Raw genomic sequence first — 26,171 nt, forward strand, 5'->3', positions numbered from 1 at the left:
ATGTTTATTTTGTGTTGTTACTAGTATTAAAGCGGAGCAGATGATCAATTTGCATGTACCTCACACTGCCGCTTCTCTTGAACTGAGGCTCTACAGCGATCTGTCCCTCTACACTAACAATGCCGAAAAGTTATTTATTGTTTGAATATTGTAATAAAATGGACCGAATTTAAAATCAGAGACATTTCACAGAATATTTAGATATCTAAGGTTAACTCACCTTTATTCATATGACGATTCATACAATAAAGTTTGTTTCAAAGAGGTTTCACTATAACAAAACAAGAAAATAACAGAATAAATGATGCAAACTTCTTCAAACATGAAACAAATTCTTCTGTAAAGAGCTCTAAAAAGACAAGAGTGTCATTATTCAGTTCAAATCAGATCAGAGTTGATTCTGTTCAGATTAAGCAAAGTGATTCTCCGTAGTCTGTACACATTTTAAGTTTGGACCAAAACTAAATAAACTAAAGCTTGCTAAAGCCTTTTGGGTGGTAACCAGTAATGTAGAATAATCTGTGCATTTAGGAGATACCTGAGTGGCATTACTGTACAGAAATACGCATGCAACATCAGAGCTATTTTTAAATGCTGTCAGAGGAAGGAAGACTAACATTTCACCGAGGGAAATAATTGGGCAATGTTCCTTAACATGTCAAATCACTTACAATTACAAAAACAGACACTACTGTCTACAGTGGAGTGTCTAAAAGATAGCTATAGAGATTAAATATAATGAATGAAATACAATTGCATTAAGCATGCACTGTACAGTGCATTCATTATGTCTAGGGAAAACAGAATGTACTATAACACTATATTATAATCTATGCACTATGCACTACTAAAAATGTTTGTTATGTTCTTTCCAGCTTGCTGAGAATCAGCAGCACAAAATAGAGGCCTACAACAGGTTATAGAGAACTCAAACTGTAGATGGTTCAGAGCAGTATGCATTATAAATAGAGGTCTTACAACATGTTTTGTATTATAAAGCACTAAACTGTTCAATATACAAAAGTCTATATATGTTGGCTTAATACAAACTACAGATGCTTGTATAGAGTTAGGTATTCTAAAATCAAAATACTAAAGACTAGAAGACATTCTAGTCAATTCTGTACAGCAGATGTAATACAGTCGTGGCCAAAAGTTGAGAATTACATAAGTATTGGAAGTTGGAAAAGTTGCTGCTTAAGTTTTTATAATAGCAATTTGCCTATACTCCAGAATGTTATGAAGAGTGATCAGATGAATTGCATAGTCCTTTTTTGCCATGAAAATTAACTTAATCCCAAAAAAACCTTTCCACTGCATTTCATTGCTGTCATAAAGGACCTGCTGAGATCATTTCAGTAATCGTCTTGTTAACTCAGGTGAGAGTGTTGACGAGCACAAGGCTGGAGATCATTATGTCAGGCTGATTGGGTTAGAATGGCAGACTTGACATGTTAAAAGGAGGGTGATGCTTGAAATCATTGTTCTTCCATTGTTAACCATGGTGACCTGCAAAGAAACGCGTGCAGCCATCATTGCGTTGCATAAAATGGCTTCACAGGCAAGGATATTGTGGCTACTAAGATTGCACCTAAATCAACAATTTATAGGATCATCAAGAACTTCAAGGAAAGAGGTTCAATTCTTGTAAAGAAGGCTTCAGGGCATCCAAGAAAGTCCAGCAAGCGCCAGGATCGTCTCCTAAAGAGGATTCAGCTGCGGGATCGGAGTGCCACCAGTGCAGAGCTTGCTCAGGAATGGCAGCAGGCAGGTGTGAGCGCATCTGCACGCACAGTGAGGCCAAGACTTTTGGAAGATGGCCTGGTGTCAAGAAGGGCAGCAAAGAAGCCACTTTTCTCCAAAAAAAACATCAGGGACAGATTGATCGTCTGCAGAAAGTATAGTGGATGGACTGCTGAGGACTGGGGCAAAGTCATATTCTCCGATGAAGCCCCTTTCCGATTGTTTGGGGCATCTGGAAAAAGGCTGATGGCTGACACCATTCATGTGTGGGGTTGCTTCTCATCCAAGGGAGTGGGCTCACTCACAATTCTGCCCAAAAACACAGCCATGAATAAAGAATGGTACCAAAACACCCTCCAAAACAGCAACTTCTTCCAACAATCCAACAACAGTTTGGTGAAGAACAATGCATTTTCCAGCACGATGGAGCACCGTGCCATAAGGCAAAAGGGATAACTAAGTGGCTCGGGACCAGAATGTTGAAATTTTGGGTCCATGGCCTGGAAACTCCCCAGATCTTAATCCCATTGAGAACTTGTGGTCAATCCTCAAGAGGCGGGTGGACAAACAAAAACCCACTAATTCTGACAAACTCCAAGAAGTGATTATGAAAGAATGGGTTGCTATCAGTCAGGATTTGGCCCAGAAGTTGATTGAGAGCATGCCCAGTCGAATTGCAGAGGTCTTGAAAAAGAAGGGCCAACACTGCAAATACTGACTCTTTGTATAAATGTCATGTAATTGTCGATAAAAGCCTTTGAAACGTATGAAGTGCTTGTAATTATATTTCAGTACATCACAGAAACAACTGAAACAAAGATCTAAAAGCAGTTTAGCAGCAAAGTTTTTGAAAACTAATATTTATGTAATTCTCAAAACTTTTGGCCACGACTGTATAGTAAGCAAAAACTCTGGAGAAGTATAGATTAATGGCTAGCTATACAATTCAATAGTAGTCATAATATATATAGCACTATAGACAATGGAAATAACATAAAATATAATATAAAGAAGACGACAGATAGAACAGTATATACTTATAAAGGAGTGAAGCAGGAGACCATAGAATAATCACGTTGTATCACAGAGGAGAATGTACTAGGCCTATATAGAATTTGTACAAAATGTACTATTGAAAAGGAAAACAGCACATAGAACAGAGAAGTACACTTTACTGACTATAGAAAACCAGTACAGTACATAAAATAGACTACTAAGTCATGCATTATCAAAAAGCACTTTAGAATAGAAGTCATGCAGAAGTATACACTACAGAGCCTACTGCATTGTCCATGGAAGGAAATCATACAGCACACTAAAGAGCAGTATACTAATGGCAATTGAGAAGTGAAACAGTTGACTATAGAGAAAGCAGAATGTATTTTAGACTACACTGACCTCATGCAGAATATACTATAGAGATAAAGTAGTAAATCAGCATGTAGAATAGAGGAGTACCCACCACTGACAAGAGAGGAGGCATACAGCGGCACAGAATGAACAACAGAGAAGTCATGCAGTGCTGAACAGGGACACCCACCTGCAGTGGAATTCCAGCCAAACTTCTCACTCACGCTCAAAAGTTTCCGTGAGCTGATTGCTCTCACCATGGAGCCCTCCCAACAACAACATGTCAAAACTTCCTCGCGACGCCACAACATCCCCTCGTTCTGGACACGCCGCTGATGTCTTCTTCACACGCACGGTGATCGTTTTTAAATCCAACTCAGGTGGAGCATATCGTGAGGTGATACAATTTCACGTTGGTTTAAAGGTTGTGTGGGACCCTCCGAGGCGGTTAGACGCTTATTTCCACGCGCTGTACAGCGCCGCCCGTCGGCCCCGAGTAAAACTGCAGCGCCTCCTCTCCTTCCTACTCTCCAATGTTCACAGCTCGGCCGGAGCCCGTCGTCTTCCCGGCTCCATTTCAACTGGATTTTTAACACTCCTTACCACACCAGATCAGGACAGGACCGCGTCTAAGGTAAAGAAGAAACTCTAAGGGTCTCGTAGAGTCCACATTAGGCGGGGTAACATCGTCCTTTCTCAGTGTTTTCAGGTCTGAAGAGAGGGGAGCTCGAAACTGACTTCACGCATCAGTTGGTACACCATGCTGATACTGGAGTGCCTCCTACCATAACAAACCTCTTACAAAGGATTTTAAAAGATCCAATCGGAATCTTTTCGCCCCGGCGAGCGTTAAACGACTCGATTTTTCCTCGCAATCCGCTTGCGATATCGCCTCGTTCTCCTAAAGTGAAGGGGGTGGACATGCTGCGAATAGGTGCAATTATTGCTTTCCTTTGCAGCTCTTGAAATCTCCTTGAAATCTCCTCCTTCTCAGCGCTAGATTCTGCTGGAACCGCCGTGTGTTTTTCTCGTTTACTCTAAGCTCAGCCGCTTGCACCTATTCAGCTGATGGAAAGCGAAAAACTCAAGGCTCTTTTCGCGGAGGAGGGTTTCGCGAAGGCGCGATGGTCGCTGCAGCTTGTAACATTAAGCGCAAAACTGATACAATGTATCGCGGATCCATGTGAAACGTCATAATGGTTGCATCAGTGTTGCCGCTGCGCTATTTACAAATACTATCAGCTCAGTCACTAATGGATTAAGTTGGTGTGTGTGTGGTTTAACGTGTTAAAACGTGGACGTTTTGTCCTTCAGAATGACAACAGTTTGATGTAATTGGATCGGATCATCTACACGTTTGCTTGTGTTTTCGGAGTCCAAATACTGTGGATTCATTTTGATTGTTGCTCTCATGGCAAGTCGTTTACGTGTTTATCATTTACAACTAACAAATAGCTATTTTTATGTTTACTTGTACTTCTTAATTATCAGTGTATGTAATCCAACACTGACTAGTGGCTTCATTAGTTACCAGTACTGATTAGTTACTAGTGTTTATTCATTAGTTGCATTAATTCCTGTAGTGACAAGAAACTAGTCCAGGGATAACTAGTAGCATATTTTTGCACTGAAATTCAATGGGAATCGGTGATTCACATATTAGCTATTCATTTCCAACTGGTAAGCATTCCAGCTGTTGCAGGTACCTATTCCAGTTTTTCTAGTACCTGTTTATTAGTTTCTTTGAACTATTTAAATAGTTGCACCTATCTATTTCCATTTTTCTTAAAAGCCTATTTGTTTGTTAATTGAACTATAAATTAGCCATTCTTACTAGTGATCACTTACGACATTTACTAGTAGAAATTGGTATAGATACTAGTTTATCTAATAAATAAGTCATAGTAAAGCTGAAATGGACAGAAATAGATAGAGAAATAATTGTTAAATAAGCTTGCCATGATATCCTGATTGCTTTTAGAAAAGTCTAAATGAAATGTCTGTGAAATGTGACTTTGTGTTTGCATACCCTACCAATTTAGAAATGTAAGGGTTAGGGTTGAAGTTTCCACTGAGCTAATTTGAGATTGGCTTAAACCCCAGGAGATTCCGCAGTCAGCCCTGGTTCAGAACCTCTTGTTGTCATTTACAAAGGTGGAAAATGTCCAGTGAAAGACAACGGTCAGATGACGAAAGTCCCAGCACCAGCAGCGGCAGTTCCGATGCGGATCAGAGAGATCCTCCGGTGCCAGAACCAGAAGAACAAGAGGAGCGAAAACAACCCACGCCTCCACAACAGCAGAAGAAGTCCACCAAACTGTCCAGCAAAACAACAGCCAAATTATCCTCCAGTGCGAAGAGGTAACGATGACATACTCTATCGGTTTTGCCTTTGAGCATTCAATGTCCTTTTTTTGTTATTCAGGAACTTCTGTCAACACATTTAACACTTTTTGTGCATTGTTCATTTTCAGAATGTACCAATTAACAGCTTTAGCATCTGTGCTCCATACTTGAGAATAAAAGCACTAAGCTTAGATAATGCTTATCTGCATGAGCAAAGAAGCCGTGTGATCAGCTTCTATTTAATTTCAATGTTTACTTGGCATAAGTTCTTTTGAGGCATCCCAGAATTTTAAGTCAAGTTATTTGAGGAACAAGAGATGTGAATCAAATCCGTCTGCTTTGTGGATACTAATAAATACAGAAGTTCTACCCTCAAATTTCATTGGTACTGAAAAAACAACAACAACAAAAAACCCGTAACCAATCAGTGCTCATTAAAACTCCAGAGACTTTCTCAATGTGGGTGGAATGACAGCTAAAAAACTAACTGTTTTTCTTAGAAAGGTAAAAAATTCTGCCCTGGCTCCTTTACACACTGTTGATAATGCTTTAGTAACAGCACCAGAGCTGTGCATTAAAGCTCTTGTCAAATATGCCCGAGAACACCCCCCTCCCTCCCTCTGCCTCATTTACATATAAGCTTGAAAAGAAAATCTTTTGTGCTTAAAGTGACTTAAACCCGCCGATGAGGGGCGGGGTGTGAGCTAAGGGGAGCGGGCTTTGAGCTGAGGTGAAGATCAGCAGTGTGCGATGGAGGAAAGGCAGAAACGAGCACGGCAAAGTTTTCCTGTTATGGGATTCGGGTTATGCCTCCGAGAACAAAGAGGAAGCAGCCATGTTAGCTTTGCTGAAGGGAGAGCCAGCCGTGCAGTAAACGCAGCAGAGGTAGAGGGCAGTGTAATTCCCTGGCTGCTTGCAATTCTCACAGCTTTCTCTCCATCTCTCCCTTTCTCTCTTCTCTCCCTCGCAGAATCCAGAAAGAGCTTGCAGAAATCACTCTGGATCCTCCACCCAACTGCAGGTATGCTATTTAAGCGTTATTCATTTTATGGGCTGGTTTGAGAGAGGTTTGCTGTGGGAAAAGAGTCGACTTTTAGCACCAACTGTTGGAGTTTTTAGACTCGTTTTAAACTGATGGACTCACTCAGGACGGATGTGGCATTTTGCTCCTCAGCTTCAAAGAGCTAGGAAGGAGTGTTTTTTTTTCTTCCTCTGTGCATTTATTGTTGCTGATGTTTCTGTGGTCTTGGCGTTGTTGTGTTTTTAATAATATGGCAGATGCTGCTCTGAAACATATGGCTTTGATTTCACATCCTCATGCTGAACTCACTGCTGGACCCCCATCTGTTTTAATGAGCTGACCTAGAGATGCCAGAACAAGACGAGGGAGCTTTTAAAATTCCCTTTAGCTCTCTTTTTTATGCTTTGAAGGACGGCCGTTTTCTGATTGTTTCTTGGTGATTTTTACAATCCTTTCATTGGGAGGATTTTTATTGGAAGATTCCCCTTTGGATGGTATTGTTATATTCTGTGTATATAATATAACAGTCTGTGTTGGATATGTGTTTTGACTTTCTGTAATATTGGAAGAGATTTATGCTTATTGATTTATGGCTTTTTCATAGATGTTATGTCATGTATTGGCTTTATCTGAGGAGTTTTGATTGTGTGCGTTGATTGGGATCATATTTTAGTCGATCACTAAAATATGATTCCAATAAATGCACAGTCTATTAGACTGGTCATTGTAAAATTATCAGTATGGGTTGTCTGCTGAGCGTTTGGCAGAAAACAGTCTGCAGTTCATTTTGAGGTCAAGTAAGAAATTGATGTTTTTGTTCAGAAAGGATGTATTACAGTAATTGTTCGTAATATTACAAAATATTATTGTAACAAGCTATTAAATGTTCTATTCATCAAACAGTTTGGAGACCAGACTAGTTTTTACAAAAATAATAAACAATACGGCTGTTTTCAACATTGATAATGATCAAGCTATTTAATTAAACATTTCTTGAGTGCTAAATTGGTATGTTAAAATAATTATTTGAGGAGTCATATGAGTAATGACTGGAATTTTGCTGCTGAAATTTCAGCTTTACCATCACAGTAATAAATTTCATTTTTTTTTTATTAAGATCGAAATGCCATATACAAATTTTATTATTAATTATAAGAGATGTCTTTCAAAATAAATAAATAATTATAAAAAAGTACTGATCCCTGATTTTTGAACAGTATTGTTAAGTTAGCATTCAAGGAGAGTGCTAGAGTGTCTCAGTTACCCAACATCAGATAAAGCTGAGTGCAAGTCCAATGTCCAAAAGCAGGCATTGAATACAGCAAGTTAATTTGATCCAACGTCATGTCAGAAACTCCTCCAGCTACTGGTCTCCGCTCGGTTGACAGGTCATGCACTACTGACTCTACGCACTCGGGTTGATCAAGCCCAGCAGATCCATAAATGTACCATGGTATGTTATTGTGTTTTTACATATTTTAGCACCTGACCCGGTTGACAGTGCGCTACTGTTCAGCACAGTTTAGGTGGTGTGACATCAAGCGTAAAAGCAATGCATTGATGCACGAGATTTATTACATATGTTTTAAAATATTTACTGAAATTTGTTTCATTCTGTAATTTATTTTATTATTATTTTTTGCATTGCAAATTTTTATAACCATTGAAGTTGAACAAGTATGAAATATAACAGCTGAAATTTTGGTGTGTTCATTAGACTGAAAAAAAAAAAGTTGGTGTAGAAATAGTTTTCACTCTGAAATTGCAAGTAAATTTCATAATTAATTACAAAAATAGCAAGTAACACATTTAATTAAAATGTAAAATTTCGAAGTGGAAAGACTAAAATAGTATTTTCTTTTGTAAAACATACTCCAATAATCTTCTAAGAATTTTTTTTGCAGTACACAAACTATTGTATTCCTTCAGTCATATTTGCCACTAGGGCTGCACGATGTGTCGTTTAAGCATCGATATCGCGATGTACGAATCCACGATAGTCACATCGCAGGATGTGCGATGTAGGCTGTCGTAGTTGATCCGTTATTCATTAACTGTACGGGCCAGTTACTCCCCTGCCCTTGACAGTGTGATTCGCGGATTAATTGCACAGCTTAACCATCATAGAGTGAAAGTTTATAATTGACAGGACTGAAAACCACATGCAAGTTTAACAGGGCAGAGAGAGAGGGAGCGCGAGAGAGACAGAGAGAGAGAGAGAGCGCGCGCGAGAGACAGAGAGAGAGAGAGAGCGCGCGCGAGAGACAGAGAGAGAGTACATTAGAAGTACCATCAATGTTTATAGAAATGTATATGGATTTATTTTGCATGTAATTTTTTTTTTCTTATGAATATATATGTATTTTTCTTTTGTTTGTTTCTATTCTGCTATGTACAATGCTTTGGCAATATGTACCTTTGTGTGTCATGCCAATAAAGCAATATGAATTGAATTGAGAGAGAGAGAGAGAGAGACTGAGAGAGAGCGAGCCGTTTTCAAACAACAAGAAATGAGAATGTAAGTGTGCTCACCCCATTTTTGTTTGTAAGAAAAAATATCGCAATATATATCGCCGAAAAATAAAATATCGCAATGTCATTTTTTCCCAATATCGTGCAGGCCTATTTGCCACTTTTATGATCCTTTTATGCTGATTTGTTTTCTTCTTAACTATTTATTGTGATTGAAATAAAAAAAAGCAGCCAGGTTTAGAATTTCTACCCTTTTGTGTTCACAGAAGTAAGATGTACAGGTTTCAAACAACTGGAGAATTTTTAATTTTCGGGTGAACTGGTCCTAAAAGCAAATGTTAAAAAACGAACAATGCCATGCTTTTTTGAGAGGGTGCAACACAGCGTGCGCTCTGCCAGCCGCGAGATCAGTTCAGCAGCTTGGAGCCGCAAGCCAGAGATGCTGATAATGGTAATTGACAATGCAGGGATTTGGTGGCTTTTCATGGTCTGTGATCTGTGCAGCCACACAGTTCAGCACACTGAGATGTTTATCCCTTAACGTTCATCATTAGCTCCCTTACTGGCACTTTTCTCAGACAGCATTTCCCTTGAGCGAAGTTTACCTGGAGGCTGACATATTATACTGATTTGTTGGTAATGTGTCACATCACATAATATCTGTGGGAACATATCACAGATCACTCTGGGCTTTCATATGGCTCTCAGTTTATTTCTTACAGTAGATCTGGGCTTCATTACTTGAATGAAATGAAAATTCATGTCATTCCAAACAGGAATACTGTTCTTTTTTTTTTGGGGAGAAAAAAGTTGGAATTTTTGAAGTATTTTCTAAGCAGCTCTTGCCATATACGTTGACCAAATGCTTTTCAGTGCTTTCAAAAAAGATTAAAGGAATAGTTCACCCAATTTTGTTGAAAGTGTGCTCACTTTCAGGCCATCCAAGATGTAGATCATTATTGGAACAGCATAATTTCAGCAACAATCAGCTTAATCAAAAGAAATTTGGAGTAGTTTAGCTTTACATAACTTGCTTACCAGTGGAACCTCTGAAGTGAATGGGTGCCATCACAGCTGATAAAGATTAAATGTAGTTTAGAGGACTTGTATTTTTGCTGGAAACAACAATTTGAAGTAAAAAAAATTCTTGATGGAATTGATGGACAGGATTTTTAAAATTATATATATATTTTTTTATCATCAGCGGTTTGGAATCTCAATCTGACGGCACCCATTCACCGCTATGGATCCATTGATGAGCAAGTTATGTAATGCTACATTTCACTAAATATCTCAACGTATTTATTTTTGGAGGTGGGAGATCACAACTCTCTCTTTAAAGATTCTGAATCAATTCTGGAAACTTCGATTACGTAAGAAATGTACAGTGAGAAATGTGCTTTTTCTTGACAATATGTTGTTTTACTCGCCAGTGTTTCAGTAAACACTTTTCTTAAGGCTCTATGAAGGTATAATGATTTAAGGACAGGACAAAACATCTGATATGTTAAAAGGGATCCGTGCATTAGTGTGAATGAATCCTTTAAAGCCTGCCGTCTATCATCCATAATAATTAAACCATAATAATGTTGGGGAAAAGAAAAAAAAAGCCATCACGGTTTTGTTTTTTGCTTATAATTGGTTATATTACTTGTAAGTTGAAGCTGTATTTATTTAATATTTCTTAACAATTTTTGTAATTTTTTTTTAAAAGTATTTTAAAAAGCACAAATGCACAAATACATGTTGTATTCATTTATTAATGAGAAAAAAAATGTACATCAAGAATTGTTTTGGAACGGGATTGTGTTTCCTGAATTCCAAATCATATGAGGTGCCTGCTAGATTGAGCACGACTCATTTCCACAGTATGTAGGGGTCTCGAGACAAACGTTTTGGGTGAGATATTCTTTTAATCAGGCAGCTGTCAGCTTTACGTCAGAGATTGATAGCGTAAACTGTGCTTTTGTCACTGGTTTCATGCTGCTGTTGTAATAACTGTTTAGGCAGGCACAGTTACGCTAACGTGTTTGAAATGATGTGTTCCAGCATGACTAAAGGGGAAATGGTTATGGTGATTCACTTATAGACACATTCAAATGCTTCTGTGTTCCGGTGCTGCCTGACTTTTTTCCTGCAAATCTCTGTCCAGCCAGTCACTGTGATTTACAGCTAGATTCTTCCTAAGAATCAGATTTTTAAAAGCAATGTGGAGAGCGCTCTGAGTTTAAGCAATCTATTAAAATTCATGCCGTTGAGCGAGACGCCGGTTGCTTCCTGGCATGAATTTGCATGTCTTCATAAAAATAAACAGTAAAACCCAAATGGCCTCTAAAGATGAATGATTGATACTAGTTGAAGCCTTTCATCCATGCTGAACAGGCAGAAAGAGGAAGCACTGCAAAAAGAAAGAAAAAACGATCTTGCGATCTATAGTCTCAGCGAAGCTACTTGCAGATAAAATTGCATTTGTTTATATTCTGTACAACCGCTGTTTAACTTCAGTTGTGGTTTATGGTTTGAATCGTCACATTTGTGAAAATCTAACATGTAAGGGTTGTAAATAATCCCCCTAAGGTTCTTAATAACCAGAGTATGTTTAAGGAAGTAAGAGGCTTTGACATGAGCTTGCTTGGTGTGTTACAGTATGTCTGTTTAGCTGTGTTTATCCCTGTCTTGTGTGTGTGTGTGTGTGTGTGTGTTAAGCCTTTGCGATATAGCTGTGAAAATATATTTTTTTAGCCTTTTTGTTGATAGTAATTGAATCTCTTATCCTTCCTGAAAGCTGATTTTATTTATTATTATTATTTTTATTTAATTTAATTCTGCAGAGTAAATGTGATTAAAAATAATCAAGGCATATATTCAATTTGACATCTTTTACAAGAACTAAATAATTGCATTTTTGCTGCTGAGGTTTAAAGCAATAAAATAATCAGTGTTTGTTGATTTCTGTATAATAAAAATAAAATAGTATTGCATATACAGTAAATACTGTGTTTCGACCAGCATAGTGTGTGTGTGTGTGTTTGTGCTGTTCTGATCTCAGAAGCGCTACAAGTGATAAAAGTGTTAAAAGAGATTTTTATTTCTTGATTATAGAATTCCTCAGAGTAAAGAGTTGCGATATTGACCCACATTATCAAAGCTCTCTCATTTGAGAATTGAGCTTTCATGCCTCTGTTGTGGCTTTTTTTCCCCGTCTCTCAGTCTAGATGTCGAGTTTATGTGACCTGCGGCTACAGTGCCAAGTGTTTGACTTGTTGAACATGTCACAGCCGTGGATGAAGGTGTTTTACACTGTGCTGAATGATGCAACAGTTTGAAACACCGACTGTAGACAATCCACTCTGGGATTTCTGCGTTAAATAATATTTATTTATTTGATATATAAACCATTTATTTTGAATGTATTCAAAAAAAAGTTATCTTGACGTCTTTACTGTGATACAAAATGACGGTGATTTTGGCCATATCATAGCTATAAGGGTTTATAGCTGTCTGTTTAGATACATCTGTTGACCTGGAAGGGCTGTTTTGCTCCTTTTCTTTATTGATTTTAAATTCTGGCCACTGCTATAGATTTCCCACAATGTCTTTTTGTTCTGCTCTGCAAATATTGGAACAATAATATTAGAGCTGAAACAACGAATCGATTTAATCGATTAAAATCGATTATTAAAATAGTTGTCAACTAATTTAGTCATCGATTCGTTGCTAAATAACTTTTATTTGCCGTAAGCGGCTCATTTCGTGCATATTTCAAATCTGCGGTGACCAAAGTGTGGCAGTAATGAGCCACCGGAGGTTTTACTCAGCCAGTACAACAGGAGAAGTAGCGAATAGCCAATAGCTGGCCTTGTTTTATGTCACGTGCTTCCCGAGCAGCGTCTCTGCAGCCATAGACATCATATGATGTCTATGTCTGCAGCATTCAGCGTGATGTGGGAGTACTTTACATTGAGCCTTTAAAAAAGAAGAGTAACCTGTAAACTCTGCACTACTGCACTGTTTAAGGGGACGTTCACATATCGCGTCTTTTGCGCGCTCAATAGGGCTGCAACTAACGATTATTTTGATAATCGATTAATCTGTCGATTATTTTTACGATTAATCGATTAATCGGTTTATGTACTTATATTTTAGTTTTTTCCATTTTTTCCCCAAGTAAATTATTAATAAATGGTCTTTATCCTTCAGCATAGATTTTTAAGAGATTTTAACCATTTGGCACTGTTATATCCTAATCAAAAATATACCTGGAGTTGTGTTATTGTGTTAGTAATCCTTTGTCGAACTCTTCTGCAATCAGAACACTGACCCATACTCTAGCAAATTTCACAAGGAGATTTAAAATAATGTTTTCACCATGGCAGTCCTAAGAGCTCCTAAAGTAGTTTAACATCCCGAACGAAGCTTATTAAGGAACCTTTTAGAACATATTTTCACTAAGAATAAGGATAAAACAGAATAAAATTGCAGTGCATTGTATTTTATTATTTACTGGGAAACAGCTTTATAGCTTTTGCTGAGAAATTGTAAACAATCCTTCGAATAAAGTGCCAGTTGGCATGAAACCTGAATGGAACTCACAATTTAAAGTAAAATCCATCAGAAGGTTGTCCAGAAAAAAAAATTGGACAGTCACACACAAAAAACCTGCTGTGTGAAAAAGAGCAGTGAATACTTAGAAAAAAAGTGCATTTCAAATATCTTTAAACATTTACCTCTGTCATTCAGTCATAATTAGGCTGCACGACTGAATTTTGAACTGGTAAACTACAAACTGATCACAGAACATGTTTGTAAAGCTTTTAATGTTAACTGTTAAAAAGCAATGTTATCAGCTTTTACGACTAAACATTTGCAAACAACATTGTACTGGAGAATCTGCACAAATGAAAGTCTTAGGGGCCGTTCACAAATCGCGCCTAAAAACGCTAGGCGCGCCGTTTTCTCCTTCTTTCCAAAGCGCTCGCGCAGAAGCGCCCCTGAGGCGTCTGCCTTTGATAAGCAACCATGACGTGCTCTCTCCTTGAAGACGCGGAAATTTCAGCAAAGGATAAATGGATTTGCAGCTCAAAAAATCGCTTGCAGTAGCTCTGCTACTAAATTTATTTCAAAATGGAAATCCATATACAACTATGATCAGCTGTTCCTTTCATCTTGACTGAGCTTTTAACGTTGTTACGGGAAAGGATGAAGCTGATTGGTTAGTTCTTGTCACATGACCCGCGATGCGCTTGCAGCATTCTGAAAAGTTGAGATGTTTTTAACTCGATGCGGTGCGGTGTTGGAAATAACGAACTTGAGCGCGCAAAAGACGCGATATGTGAACGTCCCCTTAAACAGTTCAGTAGTGCAGAGTTTACAGGTTACTCTTCTTTTTTGAAGGCTCAAAGTAAAGTTCTCCCACATCCCGCTAAATGCTGCAGAGACGCTGTTCGGGAAGCACGTGACATAAACGAGGCCAGCTATTGGCTATTCGCAACTTCTCCTGCTGTACTGGCTGAGTAAAACCTCCGGTGGCTCATTACTGCCACACTTTGGTCACCGCAGATTTGAAATATGCACGAAATGAGCCGTTTAAGGCAAATAAAAGTTATTTACCAACGAATCGATGACTAAATTAGTTGACAACTATTTTAATAATCGATTTTTATCGATTAAATCGATTCGTTGTTTCAGCTCTAGCGCTCAAGTTCGTTATTTCCAACACCGCACCGCATCGAGTTAAAAACATTTAAACTTTTCAGAATGCCGCAACCGCACCGCGGGTCATGTGACAAGAACTAACCAATCAGCTTCATCCTTTCCCGTAACAACGTTAAAAGCTCAGTCAAGATGAAAGGAACAGCTGATCATAGTTGTATATGGATTTCCATTTTGAAATAAATTTAGTAGCAGAGCTACTGCAAGCGATTTTTTTGAGCTACAAATCCATTTATCCTTTGCTGAAATTTCCGCGTCTTCAAGGAGAGAGCAAGGAGGTTGCTTAGCAAAGGCAGACGCCTCAGGGGCGCTTCTGCGCGAGCGCTTTGGAAAGAAGGAGAAAGCGGTGCGCCTAGCGTTTTCCACGCGTTTTAGGCGCGATATGTGAACGGCCCCTAAGACTTTCATTTGTGCAAATTCTCCAGTACAATGTTGTTTGCAAATGTTTAGTCGTAAAAGCTGATAACATTGCTTAACATTTAAAGCTTTACAAACATGTTCTGTGATCAGTTTGTCGTTTACCAGTTCAAAATTCAGTCGTGCAGCCTAATTATGACTGAATGAGAGAGGTAAATGTGCACTTTTTTTTCTAAGTATTCACTGCTCTTTTTCACACAGCAGGTTTTTTGTGTGTGTCCTATTTTTTTTCTGGACAAACTTCTGATGGATTTTACTTAAAATTGTGAGTTCCATTCAGGTTTCATGCCATTGGCACTTTTTTGGAAGGATTGTTTACAATTTCACAGCAAAAGCTATAAAGCTGTTTCCCAGTAAATAATAAAATACAATGCACTGCAATTTTATTCTGTTTTATCCTTATTCTTCGTGAAAATATGTTCTGAAAGATTCCTTAATAAGCTTTGTTCAGGATGTTAAACTACTTTAGGAGCTCTAAGGACTGCCATGGTGAAAACATTATTTGAAATCTCCTTGTGAAATTTGCTAGAGTGTGGGTCAGTGTTCTGATTGCAGAAGAGTTCAACAAAAGAATTACTAACACAATAAAACAACTCCAGGTATATTTTTGATGAGGATATGACAGTGCAAAATGGTTAAAATCTCTTAAATCTATGCTGAATGATAAAGACCATTTATTAATAATTTACTTGGGGAAAAATGGGAAAAACTAAAATATAAGTACATAAACCGATTAATCGTAAAAATAATCGACAGATTAATCGATTATCAAAATAATCGTTAGTTGCAGCCCTAAATAATATCAAATTTATAGACTGTAAAGCTAGACCGTAGCAATTTTATTTTTATGTCCGTCTGTGCCCTACACCAAAGAAATGCTGTTTAAACTAAATGAGTCCTACAGTTACGGGGTTTAGACAAATGAAGGGACTCATTACAGATGTAGGGTTCAGGAAGCTTGCAGCCTGTACGGCACAACATACCATCTTCATTGTGGTTATTATATTAGACTGCTGCAGCAACTCCCCTTCATTATGGCGGAATAAATAAGTGCAAGGACAATGAAGGAAAGCGGTGCGAGATGCAAGTCCATGCCCTGCGTGCTGAGACGCTCTGAGTAAATATTTAAAGAGGACTCTTGGCAAGATTGTGTAATTGAGATCTGATGCATGCATACTCATGAATCACAGAAAGCATGGCCTGGGTTCTCATATAGTTTGTGCTGATGGGGCTCTCAGCTCTATTACTCACGGGTCAGGCTCTCCGCAGGCAGTTTGTACTCTATAAAAATTCTTGCAAATGTATTCAATGCTCAGCAACCCTTTGTCTAAATTGAAAGGTAGCCCTACAGCAGCACCTCATTTTCTCAGGGGTTTTCCTTAACCCACTTTCTTTCTCTCCTTGCATCTCGCTTTCTTCTCTTTCCCTTGGTGAAGCTCCCATTTATTACAGGCTTGTGACAGTGACGGCGTTTATCATGCCCTGGCTCTGGTCCAGCTGTCAGATTCACTGTGGGGCTTTTTTTCTTTTTATTGGTGTAGTGTCAGAGAATGTCCTGCAGACAGCCTCGTAGCCTTCACAAGATACCCGTCTTTCACACAAAACAGAACAGTAATGCTTAAGGAGGTGCTGTATTGAAGTCAACATAAAAATTGATCCAATAAAAATTTTAATGCACGTTTCGGGTCTTATTGTGAATGAATCATAGGTATGTGTTATTTTAATAATGAAAAGTCTTTTTTTGTTTATCTTTTTTCCATTAAATACTGGGTTTTCCCTTTTCAGCTCATCTAAGCTGCTTGATAATGTAAACTAATAGCCAAATAGCAATTAAGCTATTTTATTTTATTTTGCCTTAATCTTTTTTTTTTTTTGTCCATTGTATGTTTATTTTACATATTTTGGCAAATTTTTTGCCCCCCCCCTCCTCAAAAATGCATAAAAAGCTGGGGAAAAAAATCTGATTTCTTTTATGCATGTGGATAGGCCACAGTTCTAACAATATATCGCTTTCTAATCATGTCTTATTCATCACTGTTTTATAAAAAATTATATATATATGTGGCTGGAATAGTGAAGAATTCTACATATTTTGTACAATTTGTTTGTTGCAGTAGTTTGGATGGCAGTTTTGTAAAATCTGTGTCTTTTGTGCTTGATAAAGGGGATGGTAGGGCAGTAATTTCCTTTGACTGGAACTGCAGCCATTACTCCTTTTGTGTCAGCGCTCACAAAGAGGTGAAATGGTCCGAGCCGCATCTATCCATAGTCAGCCATATCCTGTGCCCCGTCTCTGAGACTGCCTGAGGAAGCTGGTCTGTTTATTTCTGCAGATTGGTATTAGTGCTGTGACTGCTCTTTGATGAACCTTTTTTTTTAACAAATGTTCTGCCCTCACTGTGATAATCACTTATCAGAGTGCTTGAAGGCCGTGGTTCTTGCAAAATATGCATCTTTTTAAATCCATCCCTTCTTAAAGCCAGTCGCATTCAGTTGGCCTTTGCTTCACTTCTCAAGGTGTTTTTTTTTTTTGCATTTGCATTCATTCATTTAGCAGACGATCTCATGCAAAGTTACTTACAAATGAGAAATATCACAAGCAATGTTAAGCTGCTCTTCACAAACATTGCCAAAGTGTAGAATTAAAATAGTATTTTTTTTAACCTATAATTCAGTGGTGTAGAGAAATGTCCTCATGCATTGCAGTGGTAAAGATAACACGTTCTTAAAGCCAGATTCTGGAGCCCATTCTTATCATTTTCTAAACATATAGACATTAGCAATATAATAGAGGCACCTCAAACTGCTTGATCAAGGTGTATTTTGATGTGCATTATCAACCTGTGTTTAATGCCACAAGCTTATTGTTGATTGCTAATTCTGTAATGCTAGCTTGATTTCCCAAAGTACAACGATTTATGTTGTATAGTGCCTTTTTTGTGTGCACCATTCTATTGTTAAGGCCGGTTCACACCAAGAATGATAACTAAATCACAATGGCTTTATTAGTGTCCACAATAATAGACGATAACTTTGTTTATAAGTGTGCAATGCAGTTTTGTCATCTGATGCTTTAAATGCTAGAGCTCTTTAAAGATTCTGACTGGTCAATGTTTTATTGTTCAACAGCTTGGGAAAAATGCTCTGAATATGATTCCAATGATATATTTTCTTTAATGTATTTTAACATTATTGTGAGAATACTGTAAATGTTCATGAAAAACTAAATTATCAGGTGTTAAAAAAGTTCCTTTAAAAATGCTTTATTCATGGATTTTTTAAATAAATTCAAAAAATTTTGAATTTTTAAATCATCTAAATTTTTAGATGAACATCTAAATGACTTATAAGAAGTACCTCAGATCTGTTTGTTGAATTTTAAACCAGGCTAGTTGTGCAAGGTATCCTTAAAACCATTTGCTTTAGTATTCTCTAATGCAATCCATCAACTAGCTGTTTTTTAAAAGATATAGGCCTAGTTTTGCACTGGCCAGACGTCTCTTTTTTTTTTTTTTTTTTTTTTTTTGGAAATGCAAATGTAGCCACATTCTACCGGTCTAAAGCATGTGCATACACCAGACATGTCTCTTGGATTCTTGTGTCCACCCTGCCTATTAATGGTGCATGATCCTCCCCAACCCCCACACCACTGAGAGCCATCGCTCCATCACCCACGGCTGATAAGACAGGAGAGTCATGTTGTGGCTCGACTGTTTGGCCTGGTCTTTAGATAACCACCCCATAGCACCTCACACTGTGACTGTGATAACCAGAGCCTTTTTCTTTCAAACACACACATACACACACAGTAGCCTTGTTCTCCAGCACCATTACATCCACTGTGCTGTAGGGTTGTGCCGATAGATGATAGAATCGTGTATCGACGATAGTCAGAGATATCGACATACGCAGATTTCTCTGTCGATAATCAAGATGGTATTAGGCTCATTCTCCTATTAATGTATAATAATAATAATAATAACTTATTATTTTTATTTTTATAAGGTGGCCTATTATAATTCAGCTATCAAACTGCCAAGCTATTTCACTTCAGCACCGCATACACACACACACACACACACACAGTGCGCAGTAGGGCTGCACGATATTAGGAAAAAATGACATTGCGATATTTTATTTTTCTGCGATATATATTGCGATATTTTTTCTTAAATACAAACAAAATGGGGTGAGCACACTTACATTCTCATTTTAAATGATTTAAACATCGACACCACTGTGTCAATTGATTAATATGTGCGAGGGAGAGAGAGCAAGACAGCGCTCGTGTTGTTTGAAAACGGCTCACTCTCTCTCGGTCTCTCTATCTCTCTCTCTCTCTCTCTCTCTCTCTCTCTCTCTCTCTCTCTCTCTCTCAATTCAATTCATATTGCTTTATTGGCATGACATACAAAGGTACATATTGCCAAAGCATTGTACATAGCAGAATAGAAACAAACAAAACAAAAATACATATATATTCATAAGAAAAAAAATTACATGCAAAATAAATCCATATACATTTCTATAAACATTGATGGTACTTCTAATGTACTCTCTGTCTGTCTCTCTCTCTCTCGCGCGAGCGCTCTCTCTCTCTCTCTCTCTCTCTCTCTCTCTCTCTCTCTCTCTCTCTCTCTCTCTCTCTCTCTCTCTCTCTCTCTCTCTCTCTCTCTCTCTCTGTCTCTCTCGCGCGCGCTCTCTCTCTGTCTCTCGCGCGCGCTCTCTCTCTCTCTCTGTCTCTCTCGCGCTCCCTCTCTCTCTGCCCTGTTAAACTTGCATGTGGTTTTCAGTCCTGTCAATTATAAACTTTCACTCTATGATGGTTAAGCTGTGCAATTAATCTGCGAATCACATTCGTCAAGGGCAGGGGAGTAACTGGCCCGTACAGTTAATGAATAACGGATCAACTACGACAGCCTACATCGCACATCCTGCGATGTGACTATCGTGGATTCGTACATCGCGATATTGATGCTTAAACGACACATCGTGCAGCCCTAGTGCGCAGCTCGCGCGCAAACGAGCATTAGAGCCTGTAGTTGATGAATAAATTGTAACGCTTTGACTCTGATAACTCGTTAAATCCATGAAATGAAAGAGATGGAAAACGAGGAGTTGGTGCCCCACACATTTAATGGCTGCTACATGACAACACGCTCTTCTCATACATGACAGATTTACTCTTTCATGGCATTACAAATAAAGTAAAGACAGAATAAAAACAAGGCCGCAGAGCTAATTTATCACGTAGACCTTCTATTAAATACTGATCACTTAACTTATAACGCACACTATGTGGTGATGACGTAGAAGGACTATGTGAGAACCACTATGGATGATAAGTTCGCTCTGCCGCCTTATTATTTTCATGCACACCGCACTATAATGTGATGCATGCAAAAAGGCTCTCTCTCGCACACATGCGCAGTTTAAAACACCAAATAGTTATGATATGACAAGAACAAACAGTCTCTCTCTTGCTCCACCCATGCACGATAATATTGTGTATTGTCGTTCTCACGGGCTGACGATATGACGATTTGAAAAATTACCGCATCGCCCAACATTACTGCGATACCCTACTTGTCTGTTAATATGATTGGGTTCACACATGCTGTGTTTCACAAATTTGTCGGGATGTGTAAAGACATGTTGTATCTGAGCATGAGGATTTTGTGAACCTGTTTGAAAACTGAATATGCATTTTGTTCAGGCTCATTAAAGTTGTTTATAAATTATAACAGCACAGATACTTGATCAGGCTGCTTTAATCATATATGTGGGTATCCAAGAGGGTCCCTCTGAGCTGTTTGCTCTCAAACCAGCCCCCCATTTGCTGTGTCTCCCATGGAGACGTAACCTTGTTAGGCCATTACCGCTGCACTATAGCCCCCATGACGCTTGGGCTCTCTGGGGCCGTGTATTATGATGCCTGCCGCTGGCTGCTGCTGGGTTATTTGCACCGTGGTGACATGAAATTAGCTCGTATTCAGCTGATTTCACAATTATCTTGAGTGTAGACCTAAAACGCTCAATAAAGCTCAGTGATTTCTTCATTCTTGAGAGCTGCACTGTTCATTTTCCTTAATGGCTTGTGTTTTGGATGAAGGCTGATGAGTAATGAGCCGTTTGGGGAGTAACTAGTGTAGTAAATAGTCGAGATTTGCTGTTTTAATTTGTGCTGTTCAGAGGTTTTAGGGTTTTTGATTCTCACCAAAGGCTACAAACCATAGAATAAAAAAAAAATTGGGAAAATATCATTACTATGTAAAATAACTAGTTTCTTTTTTAAATGTACTTTATTCCTGTGATGTAAAGGGTGCTTTTTTAGCATCATTACACCAGTCTTCAATGTCACATGATTATTCTGAAATCTTTCTAATATGCTGATTGGAGATCAGTATCTATATATGTTTGTAATTAAGTATGTATACTTTTGGAATTGTATTACGTATCCTTTGTTTATCTTGTATTATCGAATTTAGTGAAAAAGTGACATACATCGGTTAAATATTTACAAAGGGTAGGCTTAATAAACAAGGCTTCTGCCTACACCTTTTTTGGGGATTTTTTTAGTTTTTTTGTTAAGAGTTTTCTGTAAGGATCGAGATAAACAGAATTGAACTGATATAGTATCTATGATTCTTTAATGAATAGAAAGCTTTAAGAACACTATTAATTTAAAATGTAAATTTTTTGATAATACTTTTGACCAATTTCATTCCCTCTTGCTGAATAAAAGTATTAATTTCTTTAAAGTCCTCATACTTTCAAATGTTAGCGTATGTATTTTGTCACATTGCTACATGCAGCTGTACAGCATAGGGCATTGAGAAAATAATTAATTTCACTCTAATATTTTTCTTTTCCCCTTCATATACCATCGATAAATGTGATAAATTGTAGTCCCTGTGGTGTGGGTCATTTTTTTTTTATTTATTACAAAGTGCTGCTATTCAGCTCCAATTTTGTTCATTTCTTTTTAAATGGTTTGTAGTTTAACTACTTTAAGCTTGACTGAACGTAATTTAAATGTATGAGAAACTTAAGAAGCTGTTAATAAACGTTCAGAGTAACATTAATGAGCAATAAGACAAGAAACAAGAAAGAAATTGTATGAGTTATTACTGTAACTTGTAGGGTAAGTTTAATGTGCCAGAAATCATCTTTCGCTTCATTTCTCAAATTAGGCTCCTTTCATCTTCCTGTGGTGTTCGGTTTCCCCTGCTTATGCTGCAGAAACAAATTCTGACATTTTTAACGTTTGTGTGTCTCTAATGCTGTCTTGTGGCTTAAAATGGTCTCAGGTTTAGTAAGAACTGTTTCAGATAGCTGCATTAAGTCTGCCAAGTCGTCTGAATGTAAAAGCAGCAAATATTTAGCCAAATCCTTATCAAATATCTTGATGCGAAATCACAACAACTTAGTTTGAGGCTGTTCTTTGCTTTATCACTCATTTTAATCTCACAGATTGTCAAAATTGTTTGTTTCATCATGGAAGAAGCTGGTTTTGTTGGGTGAACCATTCTGTTCAAATAGATTTAAATGTTTTTTTTTTTAGTCTTGAGGCTTTTAAGTGAGAGCTTTCAAATGGATTTGAATATCATGTCAGGACTGTTACTTCAGCTTTAAAAAACAAATCCTCCTGTCAAATAAGCAAATGTTTTTATCTCCAGGCTCGAGTTTTGCTCACCTGACTGAATGTCACACAGAGTAGCACACCATTTACACTGAGCTTGCGTGTGTGTGTGTGTGTGTGTGTGTGTGTAGGACAAAGGATAGCCTCGCTGCTCTGCTCAGCTGGGACAAAAGCAGGCAGGCCCTTAGGCCGAGCACCGTCTTTTTCCAACACGCACACAAAAGGAGGATCGCCTTCAAAACATGTCTGCTCAAATTGATTAAACATTATCTTAAACATTATCACTGTTCTCCCCTTTGAACTGCACAAAGGTCCCAAAGTGGCATGTCAAGGAGATCTCCTTCAAAATGTCACTGGTATTCAGACAGGTTTTTATAATTGCGATATTCTGTCAGTGAGCCATTAGCACATGTTCATCCTACTGGAGTGTCAGCTGATCATGGCTTTTTTAACTTCATTATTTTAAAGCATTTGTATGTGTGCATTTGTACAAAGCTGATTTAAAAGGAACAGTACACCTAAAAATGAAAACTGTCATCCATTTCTCACCCATATGTTCTGTTTTTTTTTTTTTTTTTTTCTCAGTGCATCATAAATGGAGATGTTTAGCAGAATGTCCAAGCTGCTCTTTTAGATCGGTGTTATTTTAGTAATTGTTATATACTATTATAGTATTTATTAATCGTTTTGGCTTGCTTTTATATTTTCAGTTTTAGTAAATATTATTGGTTTATGGCTACAATATTTCATTCGTGCATGTGGGTGCCGCTAAAATGCCCCTTTCATTTGATTTGTCGAACAACCACTTCTTCTGTATAAAGAGTGCTACAGTACTGTTTTTAAACTTTTGTAAAATATTGTTGCACACCACTCACTGCTAACTGCACATGTAAATATTTTATGTTGCTGGGCACGTAATTATATGCTTATGTAACTTGCCATGCATCGCCTCTAATAATCAAGAAAAAGTATATTACAGTAATATACAGGACTTGTACATTAGGTGCACGCTTGCAAGATAAATCACATGCAATAGTTAATGCGGATCTTGTCAGTAATGCCAGTTCTGTAATCAGCGGTAAATCACTATCACCTGCGCACTTTCACATGGAGCTGCATTTACTACACCAAGCCATTGTTCACTGACAAGCTTGTGCGCACGCTCTCGCATATTGAACGCTATACCAGTCATCAAAAGGCAAGTAAATAAACCGATTTGTAAACAACCACCAACAAAATAAAGTAATGTAAAAAGAACATTTAAAAATGAAGAATGCTCATATTTTTCGCATATTTTGCTCATAGCACTTTCCAAGCAAGTATGAACATTATTGATGTCAATAATCTTAAAATGGCTGGCTAATTGATGGCGCATTGTCTACTTTGTACATTGTTTTAGTATAAGTGAATTCTTACCTTGTCTGTCTTGCACGTCAGGTCCATGTGCCGCCCAATGTCCTTTTACTGACCTTCTAATGGACATTTCTCGCAAAAGTGGCAAGCATGTTCTTGATTTGGTAAGCTCTTACCTGATTGGCTGACTTTGCTGTTGTCCTTTGCAAGTGTTCCCAAACTATTTTTTTTTCTTTTTTTCAGCCAAACTCCATTAATGTAAAATATTTACTTGAAGTACCCACTGAAATTTTTTACTAGTATTTCAGTAATTTAACCTAACATTCTTGCTTACGGTTCTCTGAGGTTAATTAATAGTCACATTGCATGCAGGTAAACAGTTTAAACAATTTTAAGGGTAGCACTTTATTTTACAGTCCTGTTCCTCATGTACATACTATGTACTTATTATAGTAATTACAATAACTATGTAATAACTAGATACTAACCCTGAACCTACCCCTACCCCGTGTAGTTACCTTGTATTACCAGAAATTTCTTAGATAAATACACTAAGTACACTATAAGTACATGTAAGTACACGTACTGTAAAATAAAGTGCAACCATTTTAAGTAAATGTAAAAAATGATTGCTTGCATTTTGGAAGGTTGTGAACCACAGTTTGGAAAACCAAGGTTTACTGGCAACTTATGGGGAGTAGAGATAAGACTGCCTCCGTTTTCCCTGAAAACAAAGCTGTTTTTATCCAAAATAATACAATGAGTGCTTTTGAGGAAGAGTTACTCGGTCAGTTTCTGAAAGGTTGTGAGCTTAGTAGCATGACATTTTTGACACTTGGAAGCAGTTAATATAGATTTCCTGAGAAGTACTATGTGTTCTTGATTTTATGTCTGTTATCTGTGAAGACAAGCATGTAACACTGCGGAGTCATTGTTTGGAGGCGTTTCTGTCATTGAAGTCTGTGGTTATGGTATCAATCATTTCAGATGTACCAACGCTATCTCGCGACCAATTTGTACATATTTTACGAGGTGACTAATTCATATGAATTCATATGACCTCAGTCTTACGATTTGTCTAGACCCTGGGGACGTTAAAGGGCAGGGTTATGTGTAGGTCATTCGTACAAATTCATATGAATTAAATACGTACGATTTAGCACAAATCGTATGAATGAGGTCGTTCAAATTCATACGAATTAGCTAGCCTTTAAAATATGTACTAATTGCTGTGAGACCAAGCTGGATATACCCATTTTTAAATAATGGGTAAAAACAAAAGGAACTGCGATTTACATGTTCTTAATCTTCTGGTAATCAAAAGTCTGGATTCTCTCCTCCAGAGTAAAACACTTAACACCAGTATCCAGATCTGTCAGCAGGTGTTTTTGAAAGAAGTCTCTTATCCTTAGGCTGCATCCATTTGATTAAAAATACAACAAGAATGGTATTGTAAAAGATTTCAAATATCAGTTCATGTAATGGTAAAGCTGGATTTTCAGCTTTACATCTGCTTTACATTATTGCATAGCATTTCATGCAATGTTTAGATGCTTAATTCACTACATTATTTACCCAATTATGGTCATTTACACATGGTTATTTAATAATAATAATAATATATTGGATAAAAATGAATTATATTGTGATTATACGATTACTGTGATTGATAATATGATAATAAGTCTGTGGTCATACCGCCTACCCCATTATGAGATCATGCTTTCAGATCACTTTACAATAAGCACTAATACGTGTGGGCCATTTGCAGCCATGACACACACACACACACACACGCGCGCTCTCTCTCTCTCAGTTGTGTGGCAGCATGCTCTGAACATGACTCTGATATGGACTGTATGTGGTTAGTGCTTCAAAGCTGCTGTAGATATTGGAAGGTGTAGAAAACCACTTCCTGTAGCAAGTGCATCATAATAGAGGTGATACACCTCTCGCTCAGGGGTCTCGGGTATTTATTACAGATGTGATCCAGAATCAAACCTGCACGCTGGGGGATGTGTTTTTTTTGCTTCTCCATTCAGTACAGAACGATTTGAGTAATTACATTTTACGTTCATTGTAGCTTAACAATGGATTTACGTCTTTATTCCTTTT

At 37.7% G+C, this 26,171-nt stretch overlaps 1 protein-coding gene across 1 annotated transcript in view; it reads left to right on the forward strand.

The window, feature by feature from the left end:
* The first annotated feature begins 3,576 nt into the window (after positions 1 to 3,576).
* Positions 3,577 to 26,171, forward strand: part of LOC132153153 (ubiquitin-conjugating enzyme E2 E3) — a 45,746-nt gene continuing 23,151 nt past the window's right edge. Inside the window, exons 1-3 of the mRNA XM_059562457.1 lie at positions 3,577 to 3,727; positions 5,248 to 5,454; positions 6,410 to 6,460. Of these exons, the coding sequence (XP_059418440.1) occupies positions 5,255 to 5,454; positions 6,410 to 6,460 (251 nt within the window). The 5' untranslated portion in view covers positions 3,577 to 3,727; positions 5,248 to 5,254. The remainder of the gene's footprint in view (positions 3,728 to 5,247; positions 5,455 to 6,409; positions 6,461 to 26,171) is intronic.

Source organism: Carassius carassius, chromosome 11 (genome assembly GCF_963082965.1).
Source record: "Carassius carassius chromosome 11, fCarCar2.1, whole genome shotgun sequence".
Lineage (NCBI taxonomy): Eukaryota > Metazoa > Chordata > Actinopteri > Cypriniformes > Cyprinidae > Carassius > Carassius carassius.